The 13,906-nt window shown below is 54.5% G+C and overlaps 1 protein-coding gene across 2 annotated transcripts in view; it reads right to left on the bottom strand.

Annotated features, from left to right (window-relative positions):
- Nucleotides 1-1,043: 1,043 nt before the first annotated feature.
- Nucleotides 1,044-13,906, bottom strand: part of FOXK1 (forkhead box K1) — a 67,782-nt gene continuing 54,919 nt past the window's right edge. The window contains exons 3-9 of one of the 2 annotated variants that reach the window (XM_084763909.1): nt 12,499-12,655; nt 10,723-10,869; nt 9,034-9,227; nt 7,361-7,527; nt 6,994-7,278; nt 5,058-5,237; nt 1,044-4,324 (exon numbers count right to left, since the gene is read on the bottom strand). In XM_084763909.1, coding sequence (XP_084620035.1) covers nt 4,044-4,324; nt 5,058-5,237; nt 6,994-7,278; nt 7,361-7,527; nt 9,034-9,227; nt 10,723-10,869; nt 12,499-12,655 — 1,411 coding nt within the window. In that variant the 3' untranslated portion in view covers nt 1,044-4,043. Of the gene's footprint in view, nt 4,325-5,057; nt 5,283-6,993; nt 7,279-7,360; nt 7,528-9,033; nt 9,228-10,722; nt 10,870-12,498; nt 12,656-13,906 lie in introns of both variants that reach the window. The other variant, XM_084763908.1, reaches the window with a different exon arrangement.

Raw genomic sequence — 13,906 nt, forward strand, 5'->3', positions numbered from 1 at the left:
TGTGTGCCCCTGTCTCAAATTAAAAAAAAAAAATCAAAAGGGCTGGCGGTGGGGCTCAGCGGTAGAGTACTTGCCTAGCAGCTCAGCGAGCGAGCGCAGAGCTTAATTCTGAGTTTAATCTCCTGCACAGGCAAGAAACTGGACAAAACAACAAAAACTGAGAGCAAAACCAAACAAAACAAAAATCCCAGGGCCCAGCAAGTAGGTGGCTGCAAGAACCACCCTGAATTCAAGGCCTGGTAATTAGGGCACAGGACTGAGGCAGGGGTAAATAAAGCCTTGGCTATTGTGTGTTCTCTGCGGCCTGACCTCTCCCCAAGAGCCAAAGTGCCTGTCAGGAGGGAAGCTAGTGTCCACAGTGGCAGTCTTTGGAACAACCTGGCTGATCCTTTATAGTATTGCTTCTAAGCAGAGGTATTCTGAGCGACCGGAGGCAAGGACAGAGGTGACACCCTGAGCCAAAGTGAGGGCCTACCCTGTGGCCACCTGTGGTGCCTTTGCCACCCACACAAGGGATCTTTCGCCAGAACAAAGACTCAGGTCCCCTTCTGAATCCTTCTGAGCAGTCACTGGGCTATTCAGATGGGGAGGGAGGGGCCGGGTGAGCAGGTAGGGTACCCACCCTAGAGTGGGCAACATCACATGGTGCAAAGTGAAATCTGAGGTTTTTGAGGAAGAGCAGTTAACAGTCCATCCTACCACTTGCTTATCTCTATGGGAAAAGTCTCCTCGCATTTAACTATCGCTGCCACCTTGCTTTGCTTTACCACTGCCCAAAGGGCCCCCCTTGTCTCTATAAAGGAAGACACTGACCCCATCAAGCTCTTGAGGAATATTGCAGAAGGCCACTCCCCCTTTCAGAAGGAAGATGAATGTGCCTATCACCTCAAACCCATGGCAGGCCTGGCAAGGGGCAGGGAGGGGCACAGGATGTGTGGGGAGGCAGGAGGTCCCTAGATTGTAGGGACATACAAAGCAGAAGGGTCAGATACCACCACCACCCCATACCCCCTTACACAAATGCAAGGCTCCAAGAACTGATGATACAGACATGTTTATCGTGCCCAGGATGCCAGGCTCAAAGCTGAGGTGGAGGAGAAGACAGAAGAGGCAAGGAGGAGGGAGGGAGGGAAGGAACGGAGAGACAGGAGGACAGAGAGTAAGAAGGCAGGCAGGTTCTCAGGCAGGGGTCTGCTCACCTCCAGCCACCATGGTGACTTCCTAAGCTTGCAGCATCTGACAGTATCTGAGTCTGGGGAGTGCCACATATGAAGTAGGAGCGAGGGATGTGTGGACAGCTAGACACCTGGTCCGCCAGGGAACACTTACCAAAACAAGACTAGCTCAGCTGAAGCCATGCCAGAGACGGGAGCCCCTGCAGGCCCTGAAAACCCAGGTCCCCAGGCTTCATGTCTGTGCCTGAACTGTCCCCCACCCCACGGCTTGGTGGCGTCCTCCAGCGTTCCCAGCCAGGACCCACACAGTGGATGGTCGTGGCCCTCCTGGCTCCTGATCCAAGCTCTGGTGTCCATGGCTAGCTTAGCTGAAGGCCACATGATGGCTCAGAGCTCCGCAGCTACACAGTCCGGCTGGCTGTGTGATCCTGCTCTGAGCACGGGCTACTTGGAGTCTAAGGCTATGGGTAAAAGATGGTACAAGCCAGGGCTGCTGCCTAGTAGATGACCAAATTTATTTCTCAGAGCAGCAGCACCAGGCTAGCCTCCTCCTTTCTAGCTCAGGCTGTCCAAAGCAGGGGCACAGGACCCCTCTGCCTTAAGGCCATGCAGGACACTGGGACAGCGTGTGTTCCCACTCTGCCCTCCATGTCCTTCCGCACACAGGTTAATGGTGAGAGGGTCTACTACAGAGGATGGAGACCATGATGCTTCAGGAGCCAGGAGAGCCAACTGCTCAGGGCCAGACTAAGGGGGCCTGATGATAGATGTGACAAATGATGACCCACAGTTCCCTGCAGGGGCAGCTCACAGTGCCTACCATGACAATCCACAAACAATCTGCCTGGGAGGGTGACCATGCACAGCCTTGGGGTAAATGGTGACAGAAGGGAACATCAGCAGGTGGCACCAATGTCCCTTGCCTTCCTCAGCCCCCACAGCAACTCAGAGCCCCACAGCATTCGTACTTCCTTAACCCCATGCTCACACCGGGCGCACAGAGACAACATGTTCATGCCAGGTACAAAGAGGAGCCTTTGTGGGATACGGCCCTTTGCCCACTCTAAGGGGCAGCTCTACCTAGAAAACCCTCCCCGCCCACCATCACCCCAGGCCTGCTTCTCTGCAACCTCCCAGGCAACTAGGAGGCCTTCAAGACACGGCTTACTTCCAGCCTGAGGTTTAGTACTACAGACACAGCTGGCTGGGGAGCTTGGAAGATAACTCAAGAGAGGCGGCAAGCGTCCGCATTGCTCCCTGATGTTGTTGTTGTGTGTGTGTGGGGGGGGGAACTGGTGGCTTCAGTGGCGTCAGCCATACAGCGGGGCTTGGACTCCACGGGGTCCAACCTAATCAGCTCCCATGTGACCTCCAGGTCACTGACTGGCATCCCAGCTTCTGCAGCCGTGGCCCCCTCCTTCCCTGGGGGTGCCTGCTTTTTGCTCAGGGGACTCTGCCCAAGCTGCTGCCAATGCTTGCGGACCACCCTCCAGGAGGACCAGCGCGGAGTTTTCTGGCTGCCTTGAAGTCTCCTGTTGCACGGCCGCTGTGACTGCTTCTGCAGAACCAACTCTCATCGCCATGCCGAAGAAACCATTCAATGGCGCCTGCTCATGTGACTTGGCGTATGTTAAAGTGCTGCTGGTAGCTTGTCTGTGCATGCAAAGGGACCTTCCCTGGGAGTCCTCCGATGACCCTCGTACTTTGGTTTTTTGCCACACTGTAATCAAACTTGGCACCAACTGCTGTGTCCGGAGAGGTAGTTTCCTTTCCGGTGGATAACGGCCATGGCCCCCCCAGCCTCAGATAGAAGAGAGGGTTTCCATTTTCAAACTGGACAGGTCTTAGGGTGCTCAGGAAACTGGAATGTGGGGGGCAGGCAGTGTGAGAAGACCGTCACACAGGTCCTCCACTGCCTGCCAGGGACGCAGGACGTGTCCCCTGCTGTCTTCCACTGGCACATACCAACAGCCTTCCTGACAAGCAAGGGGCTGGCTGACATCCCCTGGAGCTGACGGCGTGTTCCTGGCTACCTGCTGCACCTTGCAGCTCTGGTCTCAGTCAGTGCCGTGGGAATGGATGCATGGGCACTGGCCCTGGGCTGGTTTTCCACCAAGAGCGCTTTGCAACATCAACAAGGGAGCCGCCGATCCTTCTTGGAGTTATCAGGGAGAGCGGCAGGTTCACCAGGGGCTGCCGGGGGTGAGTGCCCAGGCCTGTCGCTGCTCAGCTGGCTACCAAGGGAAATCCGAAAGACACATGGCCCCTTCTGTGTGTCTCAGGTTTGAGATGAGGCCGAATTCCATGTTTAACTGAAAGAAACATTTAGGGTCCAAAGGCAAAGTAGACCTCCCTGACCCCAGTTAATGCCACAACCTATGCCACTTTTAGGGAGAGGGCTCTGTAACCCAGCCTGTGGCTGGGAAGGTCTCTGTTCTATCCCCGATCAGTTAGAAACAGGAAGTCTGTGGACTGGCTCCCAAAGGGAGCGGCCTGGGTTGGTGCTGCGCTTCTGTCCAGTCCTGGGGTGCAGGTTCTTCTTGTGGGTGCTGGCTGGGATCAGTTCCTGAGGAGCTGGGCTAGACCTTCTTCCGCAAGAACTTGGGAGAGGCGATGGCATGAGGAAGGGGCTAAGAAAAACACACAGAACCCCCAGATTCATACAATCAAGTTGTCTGAATGTGTTTATGTGTTTGTTTCAAATGATGGGAGGACAGAAGATAAAAAGGAAATTGTCCGAGTGTGGCGGCCACCCTTGTGGCACGCGCCGCAGGTAGCTGTGAGCGTCTCTTCTCGGTCCTTGTGTGCAGCTGCTGGCCACTGGGCCCCTGTGGCGTGAGTCCCACTCCACCCTTCCTGCAGGCAATTTCACTCGCCGGTACCTGGGCCCTGAGGGCCAGTGGCTGCCATTGCCGTGGGCTGTGTGGTGGCTGTCCCACTGGGCTCCTCTATCCGTGCCCTCTTGACCTCGGGCTCCCCGCTGGAAGAGGCAGATGTGGTGGTGGAGGTGGCTGGGGTTGGCGCAGCATTGGCTGCCGCTGAGACGGCTGCTGTTGGCTCCTCGGGCCCTACTTCACACACCCGCGTGATGACCACTGGCGTGGATGAACTCGCCTGGGCGGCCAGGAGCTGCAGGGGGCTGGTGAGGGCTGGGAGTAGGAAGAAGAGGTCACTTAAGGGTCACCACTAACTGGCCACTAGTTGACCTGAGCAGTAAGGGCAGAGCAACAGTTCTGTCTCTGCCATTCCGCACATAGGTTTCTTCTCCCTGCCCACGGCAAGCTTGGGTGCCCTCTGCCCTGCTGATTCTGCTACCCTGAGGACACCCCCCTCTTACCCTCTTATGCCTCTGTGATGTCTACTCTTTACTGTCACCCCAGGGGGATTAGAAGTGTCACAGAAACAAACCCCTTGGCATGTCTGTGAGGGTCTGTAGATGGGGTCATGACGAGGGAAGACCTATTCAGATGTGGGGACACCGCCCTGTGCCGGACTGTGGTAAGCTAGCTGAGGAGGAGCTGCCTCTCCCTCTGCCTCCTGACTGCCGCCAAGCCTTCCCAGCCACGGTAGACTGTAGCTGCAAAGTAAGCCAGAGGAAACCTGTCCTGCCTTCCTTAAGCTGCTTTTGGGACTCAGGTCCACAGAGGTCTAGCCACCAGCACCAGCTGCCCGACTTCCTCCTCTGACCTCCGCTGTCACCCTAGTTGACATCTGGTATCCCCGCCAGTGTGCTTTCCCGAGCGTGGTCTCAGTGCCTGGTGCACAGCAGGCTCTCAGGACACTGAGCCAGTGGATGGGAAAAGCAGGCGCTCTCCCAAGCTGCACTGCCCGCGGGCTGATCCCTGGCACCAGGTTTAGGCTGAGGACAGCCTGGGGCCTCACCATAAGCGTTGCCAGGCAAGCTATTCGTGGGCACGGCATGCTTCCCATTCTGAGTGACAGCGCGGACCGGAAGGTGGTGCTGCCCGATGGTCACTGGTGTAGCCGGCTGTAGGATGGTGACCGTGTGTCCAGGGACTCCGGGGGCCATCTGGCTGGCGACCGTCTGGATAACTCGGCTGGCTGCGGGGATTGTAGCAAATGCTATAGTAGGCTTCTCTTCCAAACCTGTAGGTCAGGCAGCCAGTCAGAACCGCACAGAGCCCCAGCCACCCAGTCCCACCAGTGCCGCAGGTTGGCTGAGGGGGCCGGAAAGTGGGGTGGCACTGGGAGAGAGAGCTTCCCAAGAAAATCCCTGGCTTTAGAACATGCTAGCCGGGCATGGTGGCGCACGCCTTTAATCCCAGCACTCGGGAGGCAGAGGCAGGCAGATCTCTGTGAGTTCGAGGCCAGCCTGGTCTCCAAAGCAAGTTCGGAACAGCCAAGGCTACACAGAGAAACCCTGTCTCGAAAAACAAACAAACAAACAAACGAACAAACAAACAGACAGACATGCTAGGAGTGGAGGTAGGAGGACCAAGGGTTCTAAATCATCCTTGGTTACATAGCGAGTTCAAGTTCAAGGTCAGTATGAGCTTTATAAGACTGTTGCAGGGAAGATACTAGGGATGGGATAACCATTGAGATGTAACAAGAATAAATTAATAAAGGAAAAAAAAAATGACTGTTGCAAACACCAAAAACAGAATGGAAATATATATCTTTGACCATAACTGACCCAAATTTAATCTGTGAGGCAAAATGTATTTTTTGGAATGAGACAGGTTGCTTTTAGGGCTGTGACTGTCTCTTTCGCAGTGATACCATGTCTGTGATTACAATTGCTATTCCTTTGTTGTTGCCAGCGCTACTAGCGACTGATTCTAACTGAGGCTGGGTGTGTGCTGGACCTCTGCCACTGAGCTACATCCCAGCCCCACTGCTGCCCCCCTTTAATTTTTTTCTTTTTAAGACAAAATCTAGTTAAGTTACCCAGGCTGCTCTTGAGCTTTGTTGTGCAGCCCAAGGGGACCTCTACCTCCCCAGGGGCTGGGAAAACAGGCCGATGCCATTAGGTCAGGCCTGTCTCCAGTAATGATGACATTAAGGTACAAAGATAACATGGAACCCAAGTCCCCAGTGGGAATGACAACCAAGTGCTAGTGCTGCCTCTCACAGAACCGAGTGCACCACCCACATCTACACCAGAAGCTCCCTAGGACCAGGCCTCTTCTGGAAGTGGGCATGGCTGCATGCCAGTAACCTCAGCACTGCTGCGGCGGGATGACAGAGAGTCTGAAGCCAGCTCAACCAGGGATACATACGGCACAGTCTAAAAAATAAATAGGGGCTAGAGAGATGGCACGGTGGTTAAGCGCATCCACGAGGTGGCTCACAACTGTCAACTCCAGTTTGAGGGTATCTGATGCCCCTTTCTGGCCTCCTCAGGCACTGCACACGTGCGGTACAGATACTACATACAAAACACCCATACACACAAAATAATAATGAAACAAATCTTTTTGTTGTTGTTGTTGTTTTTTGTTTTTCAAGACAGTGTCTCTCTGTATAGCCTCGGCTGTCCTGGACTCTCTGTAGACCAGGCTGGCCTCGAACTCACAAAGATCCACCTGCCTCTGCCTCCCGAGTGCTGAGATTAAAGGCGTGTGCCACCGCCGCCCGGCCTAAATCTTTTAAGTAAATAAAAAGACTGCAACCTGAATGGAAACAAAACTCACGCAAATAGCCCTGCGCATCAAAAGGCTCAGTACCTAGGGAGAGGCCACGCTGTCTGAAAAGGCAGTAACCTAAGACTCACCACCCCACCCACTTAGTGGGCGCTGAGCCTATAGCCCAGGCTTCACAGCCCCTAACAATGAAAGCTGCACGGCCACATTACCTCTTGCCTCATTGCCCAGGTCCAGCACGGCTGTGCCTGCTGTGTCGTGGGAGGCCCCAGTTGAGCCCTGGCTGGCCAGGATGTACCCGTTGGCTGAGTTGGCGGAAGTGGTAACCACCCTCACCATGGTGACGGTGGGGGCCTGCTGCACCACGTGGATGGCATGGCCTGGGGGCTGCTGGGAGGTCACTATGGAAGCTGGCATGTAGGCGACAGGCTTAGCCACTAAGTTGGACGGTCGGGGAGGGACAGCCATGATCACGGGCTGGGTGCTGACAGGGGAGCCTGCAGGATGACACAGAGGATAGTGACTTGGCGGGTGCCACCCAGTCTGTCCTACGGGGAAGAGGGTGAACCCGTGCCTTACCTGGGGCACTCTGGGAATAACGATACTCTGGAACAGAGGCTAACTTTGACCCCAAGTCGGGGTCATGTGGAATGGGGGAGCCCTCCCGAGACAGGCACTCTGGGGTCTGCAGGCCACTGGAACGAGGGGACATCAGTCCAGGGTGGGTGGGGGAAGCTGGAGCACTCCTGAAAGGAAGAGGAAAGGTCACACCAAGGTGGAACATCACAGTGGTGGAGGTGGGAAAGACACCCCCCACCCCGACCCCCACCTCTGTTCAACAATCCCTAAGATACATCCCATGCCTACCCCTACATCTAACTCAGTGGGTCCTTCCAGGAACACAGCCCACCCTCCCCCACCTCTGCCCAAGAACTCCTAGGAGCATCTCACGTGTCTCCGCCCCATACTTCTGGGCTTCTCTTTTGTTGCCCTGAGGTTTTCCCAGCTCTAACGGTCCCTGGTGACTTGCACACAGTGGAGAGCTGGGTAGGTAGGTGCTCCATTAAATGGGCTGAAGGGGAGGAGGACGCTCTGCTTCCTAGCAACTGCACATCCTGCAGCATGCACTGCCTTAAAAGGTCCCCCCACCCTCCAGAAGCAGCTCAGCCCACATCAGAAGAAAAGGCTTGTAGCCAGATGTGACAGTGTGGGCCTGCCACCCTTGCTACTTGGAAGGCAGAGGAAGGAGGATCACAAATTCAAGGCCGGCCTGGGCTACAGAGTGAGCCAGTCTGGACAAGTTAGCAAGATCCTGACTCAAAAGGCAAAGCAAAACAAACAGGTTTGGGGGTACGGTTCAGTGGCAGAGCGCCTGCCTAGAGTCTTCCAGTGAGGGGCTGGGGTGTGGCTCAGAGGTAGAGCCCTGACTAGCAGGATGAGGCCCTTCACTGAATCTCCACCACTACAAAAAAAAGCCCAGACTGCTATTGGGTGAGCAGAACAACTGTGGTGTCTGAGAACTACAGACATTTCTACGGCTGAGAAGCCCCTCCCAGGCTCAGGGTAACACAGGGACGGAAGTACTAGGCCTTGCTTTCCTCCACGTGGAGGGATTCCTGAGAGTTCCTGCCTCTCGCTGGCTACTGACCATCTGCAGGCGACCACAGGCAGCTGTCTATAGAAGAACCGGCTCTATGGTACTTTTACTATGTGGTCAGAGACAACTGTCCAAATGGCCTTTTCCTGCCAGGCAGGTGTAGCGCCAGGTAGAGCTGTTGATGGTAAAATCCATCCACCCAATCCCGCCTGGCAGCAGGCAAATTGTACTCCCAACACGGCTCCATTAAGGGTAGATGGCGCTCAAAGTCCCGACATCAGCAGGAGAGCCCCCGGCCAATCGGTGAAGCTCAGGGCCTTTGAACTGGTTATGGCTGGCTCAGCCTCCTGCACACACTACAGAAGGAGCCAGCGACCACCTCACTAACTACTCCAACCAGTGCGCAAGTCTGAGAGCTGAGCATCCTACTGGGCATCGTAGCGCATGCCTGCAAGCCCAGCGAGGATACCACAAGTTCACGGCCGACCTGCCCACAAAGTGAGACCTTGTCTTGAAACTAAAAAAGCAGTGAAGAGAAAAGCTTAATGGCCTGAGAGCGGATGCAGTCCTGATGCACTAAGCCCATCCCAGCGCCCTGTGTGACCCAGGGAATCCAGCTTCTCAGAGGAGCAGGAGGCAGTGATGGGGAGCTTACCGGGAGGACAGAGGCCCGAAGGGGGTGCGGAAGCAGGAGACGCCTCTCTGTCTCCGCTTTCGGAATGCTTGTTCCACAAGCTTGGCTTCAGAGGCAGGGTCTATCCGCCAGAAAGAGCCCTTCCCAGGCTCCTCCTGGGACCGAGGGACTTTGATAAAGTAACGGTTAAGGGAGAGGTTGTGTCGGATAGAGTTCTGTAGGAGACAGAGAGAGACATCGGTGGGTCACAGCCTCCAGAGGGCAGATCTCACAACAGATGCACCAGGAACTGGCCACGGGCACGTGGCGGCAGGTGACCACCCTGCCTGGGGAATTCATGTGGCACAGGGTAGCGTCTGCTATGCGAACTCCACACTGTAAGATCCACGCGTCAGGACCCGAGAAGGGATGAGGCTGGCCGGGTTCAAAGCACATCTTGAAAGTTCTGTGGAGGAGATCACCCTGCCATCTCAAGTGCTTGGAAGGCCGAGGCAGGAGGAGGATCACGAGTTCAAGGTTAGCCTGGGCTACACAGTGAGCTCAGAAAAGCTCCCTGTGGAGTTGGGGTTTTGCGGTTGGTGTAGTGCTCGCCTAGCTTGCAGGAAGCTCTGGGTCCATCCACAGCACCACAGGAGCCAGGTGTGGTTGGTGCACGCCTGTAATCTCTCGGCACTCAAGGAATGTGTGGGTGGGTGGGGTGGGGGTGGGGGGATGGGATGGGATGGGATTGGGAGTTTAAGGTAATCAGGCTACATAAGACCCTACCTCAAAACAAGAATAAAAAAACAAAAACAAACAAACAAAATAACCCAAACAAAAAAAAGATTCCTCTGGATAAGCTAACTAATGGAAAATGCTAATTACAAAGAAAAGAATAAACTGGTACAACCTGTGCCAATTATGTGTGATGCAGGGGTCTCACACCCTCCAAGAAAGATACAGTGCACAGAACTCATGCGGAGTTGAACAGTGTGTGCAGTGCGCTGCTACAGTCACGTGGTATTACAGTCCACCGTAAGTACAGACACCACCAGTAAGTAGGTGTCAAGGTGGCTGTGATCCCAGGGGGCTGAGGCAAGAGGACTGCCACGATTTTGAGGCTAGCCTGGGCTACAGAATGAGACAGGGTCTCAAAACAACTTAAAAAAAAACAAACCAAAAGCCAGGTGTGGTAGCACACGCCTTTAATCCCAGCACCTCGGGAGGCAAAGGCAGGTAGGTCACTGTGAATTCACGGCCAGCCTGGTCTACAAAGTGACTCCAGGACAGCCAAGGCTACACAGAGAGGCCCTGTCTCAAAACACACACACACACACACACACACACACACACACACACACAAAAAGAGTTACAACCAGGCATGGAAGCACAGTAGTAAAACAGACCACGGCCGGGCTGGGCTGTGGCTCAGTTGGTAGGACATGCTTAGCACACATGAAACCCCCGAGCTCCACCTCCAGCACTGCACACGCTTGGCGTGGTGGTGCATGGCTGCAATCCCAGCACTTCAGGAACAGGAGGTCATCCTTGGCTACAGAAGAAGTTTGAGGGCAGCCTGGGCTACATGAGACCTATTGACAGAAACAGAACCCAAACAGCTCCCTAACGGCTGTGGCACACAGAGAGCACCTGCGGAAACACCCAGGTGTCTCTTTGCCGTTTGTTCACGTGAAGCTTCCTCCGCGCACTGCCCAGGCCTCTGGGCCTCACCTGCCAGCCCTTGTCTGCAGTCCTGTAGTAAGGGTAATGTTTGGTGATGTGGGCATAGATGCCACTTAGTGTTAGCTGCCTGTCCTGGGCCGAGGAGATGGCTTGCACGATCAGCTGCGCGTAGGAGTACGGTGGCTTCGACTCGTCCTGGAGGGCAAGGGTCACAGAAGGCAGTTACAGGTTGGGGGGTGGGGCGGTTAGGCTGGCATCTCCCCACCCAGGCCACCCACTCCCCAGGCAGATGGTCACACCTGGGAGCCTGCCTCACCCTACATTAAGCTCTGAGCAATAGTGCACGCACCTGCTCCCAGCAATCGGAAGGCTGAGGCAGGAGGACATTGATTTTTAGGTTGGCCTGGGTTATGGTTGAGACCTTGTCTTTAAAAAAAACCCCAAATACCAACAACAAAAAGAGGTCAGAAGAGTGGCCAGGTGGGATGCACCTGGAGTCCCAGCCCCTGCTGAATTGCAGGCCAGCCTCAGCTACAGGAATCTCTCAAAATACCAGAGAACAAAAAACAAAACAGAGGGCCCGGGGAAACGGGTGAGCGCACGAAGAGCTTGCCGGGCAGGAATGAAGACCCACGTCTGGTTCCCCAGCACCCACGAGAAATGCAAGATACGGTATGTCTCACTGTAACCCTAGTGATGCCAACCTAGACTAAACAGTGAGCTCCAGGTTCAGTGAGACCTTGCCTCAAAAAATAGGCTGAGAAAGGCGAGGGCTAGGAAAGCCGCACGTATGTATGTGTGTGCAGATGGACACGCAGGGCTGGGGAACAGAAAAGACATGCCAAGTTCCACCTCACAGGACAGAAACCGGGTTTGTTTTTCTTTAACGAGTTATTTAAATTGGTGTTTTCCTGCATGTATGTCTGTGAGGGTGCTGAGTCTCCTGGAGCTAGGGTTACGGACAGTCTTGAGCTGCCATGTGGGTGCTGGGAATTGAACCTGGGTCCTCTCTAGAAGCAACCGGTGGTCTTAACTGTGGAGCTATCCCTCCAGGCCTGAGAAAACAGGGTTTCAATCATTGGATTTTAAAGTTTCTTACTGCCCAGCACACTGTCAGCTGTCAGATAAAAAGGAACAGAGACACGCAGTTATAACAAGAAATACAGCTTGGCCTGGTGACTACTCAGAAATTCAAAGTAGGTAGGTCACAAGTTCAAAGCCAGCCTAGGCTACTTACTGAGACTCTGTGTCCCCCACCCCCCCCAAAAAAAAGGTAAAAAGAGGGTTGGTGGTATATCCCAGTGACAAATTGCTCCTGGGTTCAATTCCTAGTACTGTTACAAGAGGGTGGTGGGCAGGCTGGGCAGTGGTGGCGCATGCCTTTAATTTCAGCACTGGGAGGCAGAGGCAGGTGGATTTCTGTGAGTTCCAGGACAGCCAGGGCTACATGGAAAAACCCTGTCTCCACCCCCTGTCCCCCGCCAAAAAACAAAAACAAAAACCCAAAACCAAAAAAAGGAGGGTAGTGGTAGTCGGTAGAAAATAAAGGCTACACAGAGAAACCCTGTCTTGTAAAGTCATGTGCCATTTGTCTTTAAATGCTAAAACTGTCTCAGCAGTAGTGGCTGGGACAAGAAGTAACTGGGTGTGTGACAGGACTCCGGCTGACCACAAATGGTGTGGCTCATCATTTGGGGAACGACACAGGGGCAGACAGATCATCCTTCAACGCAGCCAGGTGCTGCACCCCGTCTGAGCCACCCTCAGGAACCCTACTTCGGGGTCCTGGTCACCATGACGTGACTACACATCTGACGCTCATACCTTAGGGCTGTCCCCGCCAGATGTGTCTGCCTGCTGCTCAGAAGCGGCCTTCGCTGCAAACTCGGCAGCCAGCTGAAGGTCTGAGGTCACGTTCTGGACGAAGCGGTAACCAGAGGACCCAGCTCCTCGAGGACTGGCTGGACAGGAGTTGGGGACGCTGAAGAAGAAAACACAGTCAGTCCGAGGCCCTGGGAAGGCTGACTCTGGGGAGGGACGCCGTTTCTGGACCACCATGGATGATGGACGGAGGGTCTAGCTCCTGCTTTCCTGGCGATATCACTGTGTGACCAGCTTCAGAAAACCCGAGGAACACAACCAGAAGCCCAAGAGGGGACAAACATGCTTTACTCTCTCTGAGGCCAAGACCAACGGCGCAGGAAGCCAAACCCCAAGGCCAAGAGATCCTAAGCAGGAAAGCAGTAGCCCCAAGTGCTCCAGCAAAGGCAAGTGGCTCCGGGCTGTAAGGACATGGCTAGTGTGAAGGTGACCACAAGATGGCGCTCTAAGAACAGGCTTGGTCTGCAAGTGACTCCACATAAGGGAAGTTAAAAGAGAGATGCTGTGGGAGGTGGCAAGGACAAGAGGGGGCACACAGAACTCTCTGGCCTGGGCCATCAGCGCCAATGTGACCTACCACCAGCAATGCCAGCGCAGCTGTCAGCTGTGCAGCAGAGGACCTGGCCAGGCCCACCTAGACCCAGGGCTGGGGAGGAATGGCTGGCTAATTGATTAAGACAGGCTCCCGCAGGCCAGTGAGATGGCTCAGCATGCGAAGATGTTTGCAGCCAAGGCAGACTGCCCACATGGTGGAAAAATGTAACTAACAAGGTTGCCCTGTGACCTGCACATGTGTACTGTGCGGCCAACAGGCAGGCACACACACAAATGAATGAACGAATGAACGAACGAATGAATGAACTGCTGAAGAGATGGCTCTGCAGTTAAGAGCAGACACAGCACTAGCAGAGGACTGGATTTTGGATCCCCCCACCCACGTCTGATGGCTCACAACTACCTATAGCTCCAGCTTCAGGGGATCTGATGCCCCCTGCTGGCTTCTGTGTACACCTGCACTCACATGCACAGCCCCACCCCACAATATTAAAAAAAAGAAACCTTTAAAATAGTAAGAAGACAGGCTTTCCTTCTCCGATCAAAGCCCTGGTTGTAAAACTGATTTCCCTCAGCAGGGCAATGTGGTGCACGCCTTTAATCCCAGCACTCAGAGGCAGAGGCAGGAGAATCACGTGAGTTCGAGACCAGCTTGGTCTACAGAGCTAGCTGCAGGATAACAAGGGCTACACAGAGAAACCCTGGCTTGGAAGGAAGGAAAAAAAATTTTTTTTTCCTTTAAAACAGAGGCCCATGGGCTGGAGAGATGGCTCAGTGGTTAAGAGTGCCACCTGCT

The sequence above is a fragment of the Acomys minous genome (assembly GCF_964271855.1).
Source record: "Acomys minous genome assembly, chromosome: 16".
Lineage (NCBI taxonomy): Eukaryota > Metazoa > Chordata > Mammalia > Rodentia > Muridae > Acomys > Acomys minous.